This window comes from Oncorhynchus masou, chromosome 27, assembly GCF_036934945.1.
Source record: "Oncorhynchus masou masou isolate Uvic2021 chromosome 27, UVic_Omas_1.1, whole genome shotgun sequence".
Lineage (NCBI taxonomy): Eukaryota > Metazoa > Chordata > Actinopteri > Salmoniformes > Salmonidae > Oncorhynchus > Oncorhynchus masou.
Window position 1 is genome coordinate 16,397,387 of NC_088238.1, and position 18,723 is coordinate 16,416,109.

The following is an 18,723-nucleotide window of genomic DNA, read 5'->3' on the forward strand; positions in this document are numbered from 1 at the left end:
TTGCTACCATCCAGTTGCCCTGACAATGGACTGCATTTACTACTGTTGACTTGCTACCATCCAGTTGCCCTGACAATGGACTGCATTTACTACTGTTGACTTGCTACCATCCAGTTTCCCTGACAATGGACTGCATTTACTACTGTTGACTTGCTACCATCCAGTTTCCCTGACAATGGACTGCATTTACTACTGTTGACTTGCTACCATCCAGTTGCCCCGACAATGGACTGCATTTACTACTGTTGACTTGCTACCATCCAGTTGCCCTGGCAATGGACTGCATTTACTACTGTTGACTTGCTACCATCCAGTTGCCCTGGCAATGGACTGCATTTACTACTGTTGACTTGCTACCATCCAGTTGCCCTGGCAATGGACTGCAGTTACTACTGTTGACTTGCTACCATCCAGTTGCCCTGGCAATGGACTGCAGTTACTACTGTTGACTTGCTACCATCCAGTTGCCCTGGCAATGGACTGCAGTTTCATGTGAATCTGTTACACCGTATGTAAGTGATTGGGACTAGTTTTTTTCCTTTGAATTTTGAATTTGATGTGGTGTTGTATGTCTCTGGTTCCAAAACCTATGTTTGCGTCTTGTGCTTTTTATTACAAGCACTACTGTAATGCTCTCCTGTCTTCTCTAACCAAGAAAGCCATTGGTCAACTACAAAACATACAGAATGCTGCAGCACGGGTACTGACCAACACCAGACGGAGAGCACACATTACACCGGTCTTAAGGTCTCTGCACTGGCTGCCTGTGAGTTTTACAATTCACTTGAAGATTCTTCTATTGGTTTTTAAATCAATCCACGATTGTGCACCCAAGTACATGTCAGACATGCTTTTAAGTTATGTACCCAGCAGGTCCCTCAGGTCCTCTGGCACTGGCATTTTTTAACTATCCCAAAGCCTAGGACCAAGAGGCATGGAGAGGCAGAAATTAGTTACTATGACCCCAGCCTCTGGAATAGCCTGCCAGAGAACCTGAGGCGGGCCGAAACGGGACATATTTAAAAGAGGTCTTAAAACACCCTTTTTAACTTTGCTTTTCCTTAGGGTGCTTTTTTAGTTGTTCAGTTTTTATTGTTATTCCTTTGTTTTTGTCCTGTGAAGCACATTGCGTTGCAATCCATTTCTTTAAATGTGCTGTATAAATAAAGCTTGATTTGATTTGTGGGTATTGTTCATTTAGGGCTGTGTTGGAAACTATTACTGTATCTTCTTCCCAAAGGTTAGTGGAAGGACAGACAACTACTTTACTTAACAGCTTATCTACATGAACACCAACCACCACACACACACACACAGGCGGGCACCGGCAGGTCCCCTGGGTGGCACACACACTGGTGAACCTTCATAGAGGTCTGATGTGTGCCTTTCTGAATAGACACTGAACAGGGGGACAAACACTCACACACACCTGACACCACATTGACTGACATGAACCTGTCAACACTTCCCTCTCACCAGCCGGCCTCTGGCTATTATTGGCCTGGGTGTCTCTCATACTCGGCATGACTGTGTCTGGGTGACAACAGCCAGGCGACCCACGCAGGCCAATAAAGTGAATGATGTGCTCCAGCTCCAGTGTTTGTTTCCAAGGTTGGATTAGAATCGGAGAACAACAGAGCTAAAAATACAAGGTGACTGAGGATTTGATGCAGGGGGACAGGCTTTAAGATTCACCATCTGTTGACAACTGAACTCACAACACCCACCAATGGTTTCTGCTTCTTATTAGGCTGGTCTAGCTGTCTCGTGTGTCCAATAATCTACCAGAAGCTCTGCTGTGATTGTGAGTTGAGGGATAGAGTTTCTTGCATTTCATTCCTATTCCTTAGCTTTAGAAGACTAAAGCGGTCCAACAGTGGGTGTACGACAGTGCTGATGAAGCCTTTGGCCAGGTCATCCAGACGATCACTGCTTTATCATATTAATGTGGTTCCTAGGACATGAAACACTGTGCTGCTGGATCACAACCTTTTGACTGAAAGTCAATGTCAAAGTGTTTTTCCCTTAGTATCGCCCAACCCCTTTCAATGGCAATGTCAATCTATCGTTTGCCAAATCCATCAACACTGTTAACCCAAATTACAAAAAATGACATATTGGTTTCCAAACCCTGTAAGTGACCTATGAACAAGGTTTTGACCACAATCCATGCTTTGGTTAAGTTTCCCTGGCACTTATTTCAAATGTTAATATTTTAGCATTGTGGCACAAATCTTAAGTCATGGTACCTATATTAGCATTTGTAGCGCATCGTGTCCTTTAAGCTGCTACCCATGGTCATTCATGCCTCTATTAGATCACTGAGTACCAGACAATAGAAAATAGACACTGATGTGAGTTCGCATAACAAACCAAGGACATCCTTTGGTGATTCATGTTTTATAATGCCATAAATAAAAGACACATACATCTAATCTTCCATAATAAATAGCAATAGTGAGATATGCACCACACACAGCTTTTCAAGAAGTGGTTAACTGTCCCAGCGTGATAGGCTAAGTCGTCAATGACAGGGTGGAGAGATCATGTGCGAGGATGTCAGCGAGGGGCTAAATCATGCTGTTTTACTATTGACATCAGCCCTGAGGGAGTCCGAGTCCAAGAGAGCAACATGTTGCTTAATTAGTTCGGAAATCATCCTGATATTGACAACTGTAAACGTTCATCAGCCTCAAACCTTTCCTATTTCTGTAAGACCATCAGCCTCAAGCCTTTCCTATTTCTGTAAGACTATCAGCCTAAAGGTTTGACTCAGTGGAGGACTATGATGACTTCACTATTCTACATTACTCCAATCATTCACTTAACTTTTATGGAACTTCATCGTGTTTAGGTAGTTCACATCTTCACGTGCTTTATAAACGCATCAATTCCTAATCTCTCGTGGACAGATTATGGAACATAAATGTTATCGTAACATATGTCAAAAGTTGGTGGGATGTGACGACTAACGAGGGGCAGTAGTTTTGGTGCTTTTCCGTCACTGGTTATTTGGACGTATCAGGATTGGGTGAAGATGGTGCTTTAGCTGAGAGTTTCCGTTTAAGGGGTGGAGACTTCGCTAGTCTTGTTAGTATCTTATCTCATACATCTCTCCCCATAACTTAATTGAGCGTTTGACGCAATTACGCAATATTTTTGTTTTGGGTTTCCAAGACTACCTCATAAAGTCTCATCTGAGGGCTTTGTGGTATACTGTTTATATTGGGTTGGGTTCCAAAACGAGTTTATACTGGGTTGTAAAATATTTGGTAAGTAGTACCTGAAAGAAATCGCAGGCTCTGTAAAACTCTTATAGAAACCCTTCCACTCCAGCAGAGAACTACAACCTGTTTTACAAAACTACATATCCCTCTAATGGACTGCTCAGCACTGGACTCCTCACAATTGAACCCCATGCTGCCTTTGTACTGCGGTAGGGTGTGTGGCGGGGCACTTTCAGGGACAACACAGCTCCTCCTCCTCTTCCTCCTCTCTGGACCATGTCCTGTGCGTCGTTCCGTCCCAAGGCTGTAGCATGGCTTACTGGCCGCCAGATGCGTCGAACATCTTCTTGCGGCCCTCCATGCCAGACATGGCCTCCACATTCTTACGCCAGTCGGTCACCTCAGACGTGAGCACCTGAGAGGGAAGAGGAATAAACACTGTGCTGTCAGACATCAGCGTTTAACTAGCTTTAGCGCCCAGGCTTCCTTGTGTTTGTGGAGAGTTGTCTCAGGTGGCCACATTACAACCTATCCCCATACAATGTGTAGAGGGAAAACAAACAATGAGTAGTGCTATGCTAACTCATGTTTCATTAGCTAGCTAGCTACTACAATAAGCTAACGTTATGGTCGCAGTTACTCTCAGTATAACCATTAGATGCAAATGCTTGGAGGTCCATAGTAGCATGGTTTCCAGTACCACGCCATCTCCGCACAAGCCAGTGCTTACTAGTGCCAGAGAGGTTTCAAATTTCAAGGTGAGCTAACTTAAAGCTTCAGGAGAAAGGAAGGATGCATTGGTAAAGTATTTGTACATGGCCCAAGTCCCAGTTACCTTGTCTTTGTCCTTGTTGGTGTCTTCCTTCTTGACAGACTTGAGGTTGGACCTGAGGTCCATAGATCCTTTGTGTTTGGTTCCCAGCAAAGCTCTCATCATCTCATCTGCAGAGACACGCACCTTCCTCAGGGCGGGCTTCTTAAACTTCCCTCCTAAGTCCTGCACCTTCAGCTTCAACTCATGGATCTGTAGATTTAATCGAAATCTACTATTAAATATTATAGCAACTTAAGCCAACACCTAGCAACCTCTTCAAGAAGTGTTGGTTTGATACTTGCTGGACCCGGGTTCCAATCCTGGCCAGGGCCAACCCCAGGAACTGGCACTGACCATTGATTTGGCCCTGACCCAGCTGCAAAACTGAGACTAACACCCATTTGTTGCCACCACAAGAGGCAGGACCTGAGGATAACATCTCACCCAAAGGGCCAAAGACTTACATCTTTGTTGTGCTTGGTCACTTTGGCCTCACAGTCATATCTCTCCTCATCTACCACATCTATCTTTCCATGGAGCTGCTTGCATAGATCCTGAAGAAAATAGATAAACATACTAAGATTAAATATATACAAAAAAAGGTGATATCTAGAACCTAAAAGAGTTCTTCGGCTGTCCTCATAGGAGAGAATCCTTTGAAGAACCCTTTTTGGTTCCATGTAAAAACCCTTTCCACAGAGGGCCCTACATGGAACCCAAAAAGGGTTCTACTTGGAACCAAAAAGGGTTCTACCTGGAAACCACAAAGGTTTCTTCTATGGGGACAGCCAAATAATTCCTTTGGAACCCTTTTGTCTAAGAGTGAAGAATCAAATCTCATTGGGATGCAGTACCAGTCAAAAGTTTGGACACACCTACTCATTCAAGGGTTTTCTTTATTCTTACTATTTTCTTCATTGTAGAATATTAGTGAAGACATCAAAACTATGAAATAACACATATGGAATCATGTAGTAACCAAAATAGCGTTAAAACAATCTAATTATATTTTATATTTGAGATTCTTCAGTATCAAATCAAATTTCAAATCAAATGTATTTATATAGCCCTTCTTACATCAGTAGCCACCTTTTGCCTTGATGACAGCTTTGCACGCTCTTGGCATTCTCTCAACCAGCTTCATGAGGTAGGTGTGCCTTGTTTAAATTTAATTTGTGGAATTTCTTCATGCATTTGAGCCAATCAGTTGTGGTGTTGTGAAAAGGTAGGGCTGGTATACAGAAGATAGTCCTATTTGGTAAAAGACCAAGTACATATTATGGCTCAAATAAGCAAAGAGAAATGACAGTCTATCACTACTTTAAGACATGAAGGTCAGTCAATTTGGAAAATGTCAAGAACTTTCAAAGTTTCTTAAAATGCAGTAGCAAAAACCATCAAGCGCTATGATGAAACTGGCTCTCATGAGGACCGCCACAGGAAAGAAAGACCCAGAGTTAACTCTGCTGCAGAGAATAAGTTAAAGTTACCAGCCTCAGAAATTGCAGCCCAAATTAATGCTTCACAGAGTTCAAGTAACATACACATCTCAACATCAACTGTTCAGAGGAGACTGCGTGAATCAGGCCTTCATGGTAGAAATGCTTCAAAGAAACCACTACTAAAGGACACCAATAATAAGAAGAGACTTGCTTGGCCCAATAAACACAAGCAATGAGCATTAGACCAGGTGAAATCTGTCCTTTGGTCTGATGAGTCCAAATTTGAGATTTTTGGTTCCAACCGCCGTATTTTTGTGAGACGCAAAGTAGGTGTATGGATGATCTCTGCACTTTTAGTTCCCACCGTAAAGCATGGAGGAGGAGGTGTGATGGTGCTTTGCTGGTGACACAGTCTGTGATTTATTTAGAATTCAAGGCACACTTAACCACACTTAACCAGCATGGCTACCTGTTTTTTCAACAGGACAATGACCCAAAACACCTCCAGGCTGTGTAAGGGCTATTTGACCAAGAAGGAGAGTGATGGAGTGCTGCATCAGATGACCTCAACCCAGTTGAGATGGTTTGGGATGAGTTGTACCGCAGAGTGAAGGAAAAGCATACAACAAATGCTCAGCATATGTGGGAACTCCTTCAAGACTGTTGGAAAAGCATTCCAGATGAAGCTGGTTGAGAGAATGACAAGAGTGTGCAAAGCTGTCATCAATGCAAGGGGTGCTTACTTTGAAGAATCTAAAATCTAAATTATATTTTGATTTGTTTAACACTTTTTTGGTTGCGAAATGATTCCATGTGTGTTATTTCATAGTTTTGAGGTATTCACTATTATTCTACAATGTAGAAATTAGTAAAAATAAATAAAAACCCTTGAATAAGTAGGTGTGTCCAAACTTTTTACTGGTACTGTATATGTAACAGAATAACCATGCTGGAATATTTACTTGAGTGTTGTTCAGTTACAGTCTTATTGTTTACCTTTGTGATTGGCCCACTAGTTTGGCCCAGTCGTATTGCTCCCTCAATTGGCTGACTTTCTTGTCTCTCACCTGTAGCTCAGCCAATGACAGTCCAGAGAACTGCAAGGGGGGCAGTCGCTCTCCCAGGTAGCTCAGTTTCTCCTCATCCCTGTCCTGCGTCTCCTGTTCCAGCTGCTCCATCGCCCTGGTGAGCAGCATGATCTGATTGGACGAGAGAAAGATCCGTTATTCCAGGGGTGGGCCAAAGGCGGAGGACCCAGTCTAATACAGTAGTTAGTCGTCCTCCATGCTTCACGGTGTCACTACAGCTGTATCCGTAATAAAGAATGACTTAGTTATAATCAATGTTCATTGTTAACATAATGCATGGTAATTTACCTTCAGGGAGAGCTTACGCGAAGCCGTAATCTTCGACTTCGGCTGTTGGGAAAAGAACACAATGTTATTGCAAATGTGTGCCCAGTGCTGTATACTTAAAAGTGAAAATCGATTTTGTCAAGATCGGTGACCTATTCATTTAATGGGACATTTTTGTGTTGGCCCAAACAGGTTTAGGTGGTCACACAACTGCCACTCACAACAAATCTACTATGGACCTAAAGCATTGGCCTACAAATGGGCCTGTTCCTGGACACAACTAGTCCCAGAATGAAAAACTCTTTCAATAGAGATTCTCCATTGAGAAAACGTTTTACTCTCTTTATAGCATAAGTTTATCCATACAGGGAGCTAGTTACAGTTTAGTCGGAATGTGGTCACTCAAAAAACATTGCCCTTGATTGCTGACAATAGCGATAAGACTGAAGTGGCAACCTTGGGACAACGTGTTCCCTCTCTATATAGGGATTAACACTGTTGAACCAGGGCTGTCTCTAGTTCTGGCTCTAGCTCACCTTGTCAATTAACTTGGGATTCATTGGCCTGGGTTTGTCTTGCTCCTACAGGGACAGAGGGAACATGTCAGAACATTGTTCAAAATGATCGAAGTATACACACTTCTATGAGAGGTAGCCTGAAAAATGTGTCTCGTGATTGATTGGACTTTGTTCAACATTGCATGTAAGATTCAACTAGACGTGAAATAAATGCTTGGCATAACATACAAGTCAAAATAGAATGAAGAATTTTGGTGTCCTAAATCTAATATGATGATGATGATGACGATGGTCATGAGGATGATGAACGTGATGACGGTGAATTTATAAACATTAAAAGACTTACCTCACTTAAATTTGACCAGGTTTATGGGCACAAAAAGACAAGGGAGACACATAAGTAAAAAATAGCGTTAGTGAAAAGAAAAACATAATTTGTAACCTGCTGGAGGTACATTACATTGTAATAGGAGACAGACAGACAGACAGACAGACAGACAGACAGACAGACAGACAGACAGACAGACAGACAGACAGACAGACAGACAGACAGACAGACAGACAGACAGACAGACAGACAGACAGACAGACAGACAGTTGCAGCCTTGTCCCCAAGCCCCATCATCATTTTACCTATGGATTAGGAAAAGGACACTACAGGAAAAAGCCATTCTGCCGCGTATAGCATTGTAGCATCCCCTGAGTTTTAGCTCTGTGTATGGCTAACTGGCAGCTTAACAGAGTCATTCTGTGTCATTTGCAAGAGAATGTAAGTTGCAAGAGATCCACAATCAGGTAGAACGGACGTATCATACCCTCAGAAGCAGTTATTCTAACATACATACATTTTAACATTATAACTAGGGTCTACAACATGCTGCTACTGTAAGACTTAAATGGTTTATCATCTCAAGACAATAGGTAGAACACGCGTATCATACTCCCAAAAGCAGTTATTATATACTTACATTACATACATTTTGACTTAGGCTACAACATGCTGCTGTAAGACTCAAATGGCTTGTCATCTCAAGACAATAGGTCCACCTCATTATAATAAGGCTTAGGCGACGTATATTTAGAACAGATACTATGATGTATTTTTATACAGAAAACACACTGAGATTGAGCTATACATAATCATTAAAGCGGTATTATTAAAAAATGTACTTGAAGGGAGCTATATGCATAATTAATTAACAGTCAAGCCAACCTATTGTCCCAGATAACAATACTCACTCATCAGCCATTATGAAAACCTTGGTTGGAGAGAGAAAATTTGATTTTGAAATCCGATCCAGGCAATTCAATTAGGGCATCTTCCCTTTGTTGAATTACCTGGTCAGCCTGAAACCCTCAGATCATTTCAAATCACTGACAACAGCAATTCACTTAAGTAATTATTAAGTAAATCAATAAATTCTTAAGTCATTTACTTAATAAATACTTAAGTTTGATTCTGAATCATAGAATCCCCAACCCAAATGAGTATTACCTGGAATAGGGTGGACCACAGTCGGGTCGGGTACAGTACTCTCTCTCTCTCTGTCTCGCTCAAACAACAGAGGGATCTGAGACAATGGGGGTGATTTTCTCTTTTATGTGGGTCTGGGCAGGGCTGGGCAGCGGGTGGACAACAGATATAGCCTAGCACCAGAGTCCTGCAGGAATGGGCTGGCTGGACACCAGGGATGAAATATAACCTCCTGTGACATTGTGACAATGCAGGTCAAAATGTAATAATAAATCATGACCAATGCCTTAATGGCATTGTCTGAAAACGTCTGTGAATTCCTCTCGCTGCCTTTTGCAAAAAGCCCTGTTGTTTGGGTTATTTTGTTGATTTGGAGGATACATACTCTGTTTCACTTGTGTGGTTTATATTCTCATTAAAGCCTATGAAATTGATCATCTTGTCTTGAAATGAAAAGAATACATGTGTATATTGGTTGTTGTGATTTTGATTATCGTTACTAAAATATAAGTAAATGCCGAAATAATGGAAACACCAACGTAAAGTGTCTTAATAGGGTGTTGGCCTCCACAGGCCAGAACAGCTTCAATGTGCCTTGTCATAGATTCTACAAGTGTCTGGAACAAGAAAGTCCATCCTTTGGTGTTTTGTTGTTGATGGTGGAAACCGCTGGTTTAGGCGCCGCTCCAGAATCTCCAATAAGTGTTCAATTGGGTTGAGATCTGGTGACTGAGACGGCCAGGGCATATGGTTTACATCGTTTTCATGCTCATTAAACCATTCAGTGACCACTCGTGCCCGGTGGATTAGGGAATTGTCATCCTGGAAAGACCACGCCCAACAGGATAGAAATGCCGCACCATAGGTTGAAGGTGATCACTCAGAATAGCTGTGTATTAATTGTATAAAATTATTTTCCATGCCAGGAAAATGCACTCCACATCATAACAGAGCCGCCAGAACCCTCATTTACTCAAGTTTTTCTTTTATTTTGGCACTTACCTGTGTATCTTAATAGGCTGCTGTGACAATGTACAATAGTTGAAGCAGTTTTTATTTGATGTGACAGGTTTAATAGAGGTTAATCAGGGACAACAAATCAGAAGGCTCGTGAATGTTTTCCACGGCTATTTCAGGCCCTTGTCAGAGCCTGTTATTGTGATATATGCCAAAGTGAGATGTGGTATTTAAGCAATAAGGCACAATGGGGTGTGATATATGGCCAATATACCACGGCTAAGTGCTGTTCTTTTGCATGACGCAACGTGGAGTGCCTGGACACAGCCCTTAGCCATGGTATACTGGCCATATACTACAAACCCCCGAGGTGATATTATAAACTGGTTACCAACATAATTAGAGCAGTAAAAACAAATGTTTTGTCATACCTGTGGTATATGGTCTGATATATCACAGCTGTCAGCCAATCAGCATTCAGGGCTTGAACCACCCAGTTTATAATATGCAGCAAAACACTGACATTCATAGTTCCAGTAGGACAGTAAAGTTGTCCTCAACTTTAATGATTGGTATATCTGAAGTATTGCTAGGCCCAATGTTCTGGAGCCGGTATTCTATGTGGCTCGAGCTTCTTGTGATCTTGTCTCCCCCCGGCCTCCCTCTCCCGATAATAAAACATGTAGTTATGACAACAGGGACAGGCATGTCCCTCCTGTCACCAGTAATATGCCACATAACTGTTCAACTTCTCCTCCAGACATTCCACAAGCTTCCCCTGGACTATACTGTACATGGGTTGTGTGCAAAATGGCAGCCTATTTATAGTGCACTACTTTTGACCAGGGCATTGGTCAAAAGTAGTGCACTAGGCTATATCTACGCAATAAGGACCGAGAGGGTGTGGTGTATGGCCAATACCTCGCCTAAGGGCTGTTGTTAGGCGTAATGGGAAGCCATGGTATGTCAAGGACAGCGTAGCGATACTCCAGATACAACAGTAAAGAAGTATTTTTATGTCGTACCGGCTGGAATGCTGTTTTAGCCAATCAGACTACCCGTTTTAGGAATAGGAAATGGGGTACCATATTCGATGTGCTCATGGTCTGTCTTTTTGGAGTTCAAACGCCAGTAAACACACTCTTATAGTATTTATAAGGAATTTATTATACATTTTATGAGACCATATTTATTATTAGATCAATTGTTGGCATGTCATAAAGTTACAAGCGATTGGAGGAAATATAGCAGTCAGACACATGAAAACATATCAGTCGCCACAATGCCACTCTGAATCAATCCCCACAATGTGTATAACGTAGCTGTATACTGTAGCGTTTATAGGCCTGTACTGTAGTGTTTGCCCAGGGCTCAGAGCATATACTGGATGGGAACCACAGGGTTCTCATTGGTCACCGAGAAAAGGGGTATGAGGGACAGGAACAGGGGTACAGGAGGGGCAACAATGTCCGAGGGGGGTGGAGGCAAATGTTCTGTCATCACTCCCTCAGTGATCCCCAGCAGGTGGGCTGGCTATTTCTGCAGCAACCCAACACACACACACACACACACACACACACACACAGCTATCTGAGACATTCTCAACATGCACTTCTGCTGTCGTTATGATTTCTGATAGGTACTGACGACTCAATATGTTGCCCCGTACGTGCCTCCGTAATGTGCTTACGCTTGTAAATCTGATCACCGCAGCCATAACCTGTTCTGTTCATGAGTCCTAGGCTTATTGTCACCTGTGTTTTTGTCATTTGCCTCTGATAAGATGATGCTCTCCCAAGGGGTATACTACGAAGCAGAATCAATGAGCTAACTTACCAGTTGCCTTAGCATTCTGAAATACATTTGGACAAGTTTGAAATGGCCATGGTCTAATTGATTCAACAACCAATTAGCTTGAATTCGAAAATCATTATTTATTTCAGGTTGTTTATCAAAGTTAGCTGGCTAACTCATTGATCCTGCTTTGTAGTATACCCCTCTGGTTCATGTCCAGCCCCGCCCAGAATAAACTTTCAACAGATACTCTGAAACAGTTTGTCAAGTGCAATAATGCAAAGTTTGTCAAGTTTGTCATGTGCTCCAATGCTTTGGTGGCAGGTAGCCTAGAAGTTAGAGCGTTGGGTCAGTAACTGAAAAGTTTGAATATGTGAGCTGAGCAAGGCATTTAACCCTAATTTGCTACCAGGGTGATGTACTACTGAACCTGTAAAACAACACATTTCACTGCACCTATCTGGTGTATGTGACGATATTTCTTTATTTTTTACATATCGAGATTCCAAAAGGGCACCAAACTAGTCTCTGGCATGGGAATCATCTAAGAACACAACAACCTTTATGTAGGACGCGATGTGACCTGTTAAAGCCAAAGTCTGCCTTTTGACAGTGAGCAAACAACTGGCAACAACTGCTCTGTCTTTAGTGAACAGCTGACGTAGGTTGAGCCCAATATCATGCCAGGTTATTCTCTGTCCAGGAGGGTGGCTAACCTTGATACTACCCACTAGGGTTCCCTAGTGGGGAGTGACAGAGATGGCACATACCCCTGTATGCCTCAGTACCCCCCCTCACTAAATATATCTCTCTGTCCATATCCCCGCAGCGAGCAGGCTAACCAGGCTGTCAAATCCCATAGTTCAGTTCAGTCAAATTCCCTCACGGAACTGGTGGTCTTCTACACAGATCTGGCTCTGTCAAGATGCTTAACATTGGAAATGCAGGCTACAACAATGGGCTGATGATGGAATGCATAATTAAATAGACAGTAGTTTCTCTATGTGATGAAATTCATGCCTTCTCCAGACTCGACCTATGGTTGCTTCCCAATAAGCACTCCTTTCTCCCAAAGTGTGCACTTCTTGAATACCCTTCATGGATTTGACAGGAAATGACTTTTATAAGAAACTCCCTCAAGGCCATTCCTACACCAATGCTCTTATATTTGTGAGGAGTAGTAACCTAATAACATAGCTGGCATAGAAAGATGCCTTTCACTGAAAATGGAAGTTAGGTTGAAAATACTGTAAAAAACAAAACAAAAGCATCCACTTTCTACGGAGGGTGGGGGAGTAGTGAATGAGTGCACACTTCAGGTGAAAGGAGACATTATTGGGATGCAATCTATGAGGGCTAGAAGTTTTTCCTACCATGTGACTTGACCAGGAAAAACTCTGCGCCATAGTTTTAGGTTATTACTAGAGTTGTGCCTGGATGATTTCCTTATCAGCTCATGTGGTCCTACCTCTGAGATAAAGAGCTTATAATGCACTGGCATTCTTAATTAATAACTTCTTATGGCTGGGGGCAGTATTGAGTAGCTTGGATGAATAAGGTGCCCAGAGTAAACTGCCTGCTACTCAGGCCCAGTGGCTAATATATGCATATTATTATAAGATTTGGATAGGAAGCACTCAGAAGTTTCTAAAACTGTTTGAATGATGTCTGTGAGTATAACAGAACTCATATGGCAGGCAAAAACCTGAGAAAAAATCCACCAGGAAGTGGGAAATCTTAGATTTGTAGTTTTTCAAGTCATTGCCTATCGAATATACAGTGTCTATGGGGTCATATTGCACTTGCTACGGCTTCCACTAGATGTCAACAGTCTTTAGAACCTTGTTTGAGGCTTCTATTGTGAAGGAGGGGGGAATGAGAGGTGATTGAGTCAGGTGTCTGGCAGAGTGCCATGAGATCATTCAGGCGCGCTCCCATGAGAGTTAGCTGCGTTCCATCGCATTTCTAAAGACAAAGGAATTCTCCAGTTGAAACATTATTGAAGATTTATGTTAAAAACATCCTAAGGATTGATTCTACACATCGTTTGACATGTTTCTATGAACTGTAATGGAATTTGTGGACTTTTTGTCTGGCCTGCATGTCGTGAATTTAGATTTGTGAACTAAAAGGAGGTATTTTGACATAAATGATGGACTTTATCGAACAAACTGGGTTTCCTTGGAGTGCATTCTGATGAAGATCATCAAAGGTAAGTGAATATTTATAATACTATTTCTGACTTCTGTTGACTCCACAACATGGCAGATATCTGTGTGGCTTGTGTTTGTGTCTGAGCGCCGTACTCAGATTATTGCATGGTGTGCTTTTTCTGTAAAGCTTTTTTGAAATCTAACACAGGGGTCGCATTAAGGAGAAGTTTGTCTCAAGTTCCACAAATAACACTTGTATTTTCGTCAACATTTATGATGAGTATTTCTGTAAATTGATGTGGCTCTCTGCAAAATCACTGGATGTTTTGGAAGCAAAACATTACTGAACGTAACACGCCAATGTAAACTGAGATTTTTGGATATAAATATGAACTTTATCGAACAAAACATACATGTCTTGTGTAACATGAAGTCCTATGAGTGTCATCTGATGAAGATCATCAAAGGTTAGTGATTAATTTGATCTCTATTTCTGCTTTTTGTGACTCTTCTCTTTGGCTGGAAAAATGGCTGTGTTTTTCTGTGACGAGGTACTGACCTAACATAATAATTTGGTGTGCTTTCTTCGTAAAGCCTTTTTGAAATCGGACACTGTGGTGGGATTAACAACAACTTTATCTTTAAAATGGTGTAAAATACTTGTATGTTTAAGGAATTTTAATTATGAGATTTCTGTGGTTTTGAATTTAGCGCCCTGCACTCGATCCTGTTTACGGGATCTAAGCCATAAGAACTTTAAGGTGCTGAGCATGAAACTTTGACAGGTTTATAGCTGGGTGTGTTTTTACAATTTTGTTCAAGCATTAAACATCTGCAGTATTCTTGCCATCCTCATCAATTAAAGTATTTCACACCACACACACACACACACACACACACACACACACACACACACACACACACACAGGAATTTCTCTCCTCCGAACACTCGCGAGTGGCTCAGCACTGTGGACACTGCAAAAACAACAGACATTTGTGGGCTCAAATGTGTATTATATAGTTTGGTCACAAAGTGTTATTAGACTTCCATTATTATATAGAGTGATTAAAAGCTCATGTCTTTAAACATGGGATGCTATGCATGAGATCATGTTCAATGTAGATTTACTCTACCTAATCATATTACTCCAGTCCAGACTATGACATTGTCCTTTGTCTGAAAGAGAAAAAATGTCTAGCTTTTCTTTGGTTAAGAATTAGATTTCACCATATGTAGGCCTTAAAGGAACTGACCCTTTTTGAAATTTTCGCCTAAAATGACATACCCAAATCTACCTGTCTGTAGCTCAGGACCTGTAGCAAGGATATTCATATTCTTGATACCATTTGAAAGGAAACACTTTGAAGTTTGTGAAAATGTGAAATTAATGTAGGAGAATATAACACATTAGATCTGGTAAAAGATAATACAAACAAAAAACATGCGATTTCTATATTATAATTTTTTTCATCATCTTTGAAATGCAAGAGAAAGGCCATTAAATCACATAGGAGTTTAGGCACAATTTAGCTTTTGGCCACCAGATTGCAGCAGTTTCAGACTGATCCAATAAAGCATTGCATTATTGCACAGAATTTTGTATCAAGTCTAGCCAAATGTGCCGAATTGGTCAATTGATACATTTTCAAGGACATAAGTATAGACAACTTACAAAAATTATATGGTAATACAAATTTTGAGTTTGCACACTCCCAGGAAAGTCATAAATGATGGATAATTAGCTTCCCTACAGAAAAGACGCTAACCTGTGGGGCCAGACACAACAGGGGTTCAAACTGTAGGACCCAAATCCCACATTTGAATATAAAAAATGATTTTCTCAAGCAAAACTACACTACATTTTATCTCTGGGACCCTCAAGATGACAAATCAGAGCAAGATTCACCAATTTGTAAGTCGCTCTGGATAAGAGCGTCTGCTAAATGACTTAAATGTAAATGTAAATGTAAGATTACTGAGTGTGAGTACATTATTTACTGTGATAAAAGTTTTGTTGTTGTGCACTCTCCTCAAACACTAGGATGATATTTTTTCACTGTGATAACTACTGTGATAACTACTGTAAATTGGACACTTCAGTTAGTTAGATTGTCCTGTCAATCAAAAAAATCAGCCATTGTTTGTTTATTATTTATTTTACTAGGCAAGTCAGTTAAGGACAAATTCTTTTTTCAATGACGGCCTAGGAACAGTGGGTTAACTGCCTGTTCAGGGGCAGAACGACAGATTTGTATCTTGTCAGCTCAGGGATTTGAACTTGCAACCTTTCAGTTACTAGTCCAACGCTCTAACCACTAGGCTACCCTGCTGCCCCAAGAGGGGTGTGGCAGAAGGTACCAAGAGGGGTGTGGCAGAAGGCATCATCACCATTCGTATCCCAATCAATCAAAGAAAAAGATGAGGCAAGCCAACCTGCTGTCATTAAATAGAATATTCCACAGGGGGCAGCACAAGACTGTGCTAATGGCACCCATTCACAGCAGGGAGCGAGGCGCATTCTCAGCAGCACAAGAAGCACTTTGTTCCAGAGATAGGGTGGGTTGCAAGGGGAGAGAGAAAGAGGAGGGACCAGCCTGGTCTCAGACTAGACGTAACATAGTACATTTACATCCGGGACAATCAAATTAGTATGATATGCTATGTGTGGTATGGTTACATAAGACAGAAGGTTACTTAAGGCAAAAACAAAAGTAGGGTGGTTGGTCGGGGTTGATGGGTTGGCATATAACGTGAACGTCTAGCAACTCAAAGGTTGCATTTTAGATCATTAGCAACTTTGCAACTATTACTACTTTTTAGGTAATTTGTACATATAGGTAGGGGTGAAGTGACTATGCATGGATAATAAACAGCGAGTAGCAGTAGTGTACAAAACAAATGGAGGGGGCAGGGGGGTCAATGTAAATAGTCCAGTGGCCATTTGATTAATTAATATATGTTGCCCTAAGAGTTGTGAAAAGTTGGTAGAATCTTAATTAAAGTAATTCACATCTGTAATGGCTGTCAAAGATGGTTCCACAAGTATTAACTCAGGAGGTGGAGACTTATCCAATTAGCCACAACAAATTGGAAATTGGAATTTGTAACATATTATACATTTAGCAAAGCTGTAACATATTGTATGAATTGCAATTCATAACATATCATATTTGTTTTCACATTTTGTTGCCTTAAAATTTAATTTAAAAAGGGATTAAATTAGACAACCTTCTAGAACATTTCCAAATGAAGACGAAATAAAACAACTGAAATATCATAATTGGATAAGTTTCCACCCCCCTGAGTTAATATTTGTGGAAGCACCTTTGACAGCCATTACAACTGTGAATCATTTTCATTAAGATTCTACCAACTTTGCACAACTCTTAGGGCAACATATATCCATAATTTAAAAAAAACACTTCTCAGGCTCAGTGAATTTGATTGGGGATCATTGATGGACAGCGATTATTTAAACCTTGTCTCAGATTTCTTAAGCAGATTTAAATCATGACTGAGATTAGACCACTCAGGAACACTTAGCACCTCCATTCTGGTGTATATTTTGAATAAAAATGTGTGTAATTGTTAATCAAATAGCTACCCGGACTATTTGCATTGTCCCCATCCCACTCCCGCTGCTGCTCCTCTCTGTTTATTATCCATGCCTAGTCACTTTACCTTTACCTCTATTATCTCAATTACCTCGACTAACCAGTGCCCCCGCATATTGACTCTGTTTTTATTTTATTGTTGCTCCTAATTATTTGTTATATTTCTATTTTTTTCTTAAATGTTGATGCCAAAGACACACCAGAATGGCTGGTTAGAGGGGTGGCAGATAGCCTAGTGGTTAGAGGGGTGGCAGGTAGCCGAGTGGTTAGAGGGGTGGCAGGTAGCCTAGTGGTTAGAGGGGTGGCAGATAGCCTAGTGGTTAGAGGGGTGGCAGGTAGCCTAGTGGTTAGAGGGGTGGCAGGTAGCCTAGTGGTTAGAGGGGTGGCAGGTAGCCTAGTGGTTAGAGGGGTGGCAGGTAGCCTAGTGGTTAGAGGGGTGGCAGGTAGCCTAGTGGTTAGAGGGGTGGCAGGTAGCCTGTGGTTAGAGGGCCTAGTGGTTAGAGGCAGGTAGCCTAGTGGTTAGAGGGGTGGCAGGTAGCCTAGTGGTTAGAGGGGTGGCAGGTAGCCTAGTGGTTAGAGGGGTGGCAGGTAGCCTAGTGGTTAGAGGGGTGGCAGGTAGCCTAGTGGTTAGAGGGGTGGCAGGTAGCCTAGTGGTTAGAGGGGTGGCAGGTAGCCTAGTGGTTAGAGCGTTGGACCAATAACTGAAAGGTTGCTGGATCTAATCACTGAGCTAATAAGTTTTTAAAAAATGTGTTGTTCTGGCCCTGAAGAAGGCAGTTAACCCACCGTTCCCTGCTAGGCCATCATTGTAAAGAATCATTTGTTCTTAACTGACTTGCCTAGCTAAATTTAAAGAAATTCAGTGTTCCTGAGTGGTCTAGACTCAGTATTGACTTGAAACTCAGAGACAGGGTCTGAATATTGCTCTCAATCAAATATTGCCTTCCAAATTTAGCTTGAGCAATGTTTTTCAAAATATATGTTGCCCTAAGAGTTATGCAAGGTTGGTAGAATCTTATTCCAAATGATTCACAGCTGTAATGGCGGCCAAACGTGCTTCCTTCAAGTATTACAATTTTTCCTTGGATGCTTGAACACATCTCCCTTTTTTAAAACAATAACATGCAGCCCCAAATTGAAACACGTTGGCCAAAATGACACATTTCATTTGCAAAATGCATTAAGACTCTCAAAACATTAAATATGACAAAATCAGCTACCTCCATCAAAACATACAACTTGTTAATTAAAAGTTATTTCAATCAATCATTACACGATGGCCCAATAAATACTAACTACAACTATCAATATACCTAACATGGTCAACCCTCTTTTATATGTCTGTGCCATTTGTTGATACTATAATTATAGTAT

The 18,723-nt window shown here is 41.4% G+C and overlaps 1 protein-coding gene across 1 annotated transcript; it reads right to left on the reverse strand.

The window, feature by feature from the left end:
• Positions 1-2,365: 2,365 nt before the first annotated feature.
• On the reverse strand, positions 2,366-7,751 carry LOC135515675 (troponin I, slow skeletal muscle-like). Its single transcript, XM_064939345.1, has 7 exons — positions 7,703-7,751; positions 7,375-7,419; positions 6,860-6,901; positions 6,551-6,682; positions 4,506-4,595; positions 4,063-4,251; positions 2,366-3,642 (listed from the first exon to the last, which is right to left on the reverse strand). Exons 2-7 carry the CDS (start codon positions 7,396-7,398, stop codon positions 3,544-3,546), a joined length of 576 nt encoding a protein of 191 aa, XP_064795417.1. The 5' UTR covers positions 7,399-7,419; positions 7,703-7,751; the 3' UTR covers positions 2,366-3,543.
• Positions 7,752-18,723: the final 10,972 nt, after the last annotated feature.

Coding starts and splice junctions, on each gene's coding strand:
- LOC135515675 (XM_064939345.1), bottom strand. CDS start 7,398: ATGAATCCCAAGTTAATTGACAAG. Junction 6,902..7,374: donor ATCCCAAGTTAATTGACAAG/GTGAGCTAGAGC, acceptor TTTTCCCAACAG/CCGAAGTCGAAGATTACGGC. Junction 6,683..6,859: donor CGCGTAAGCTCTCCCTGAAG/GTAAATTACCAT, acceptor TCGTCCAATCAG/ATCATGCTGCTCACCAGGGC.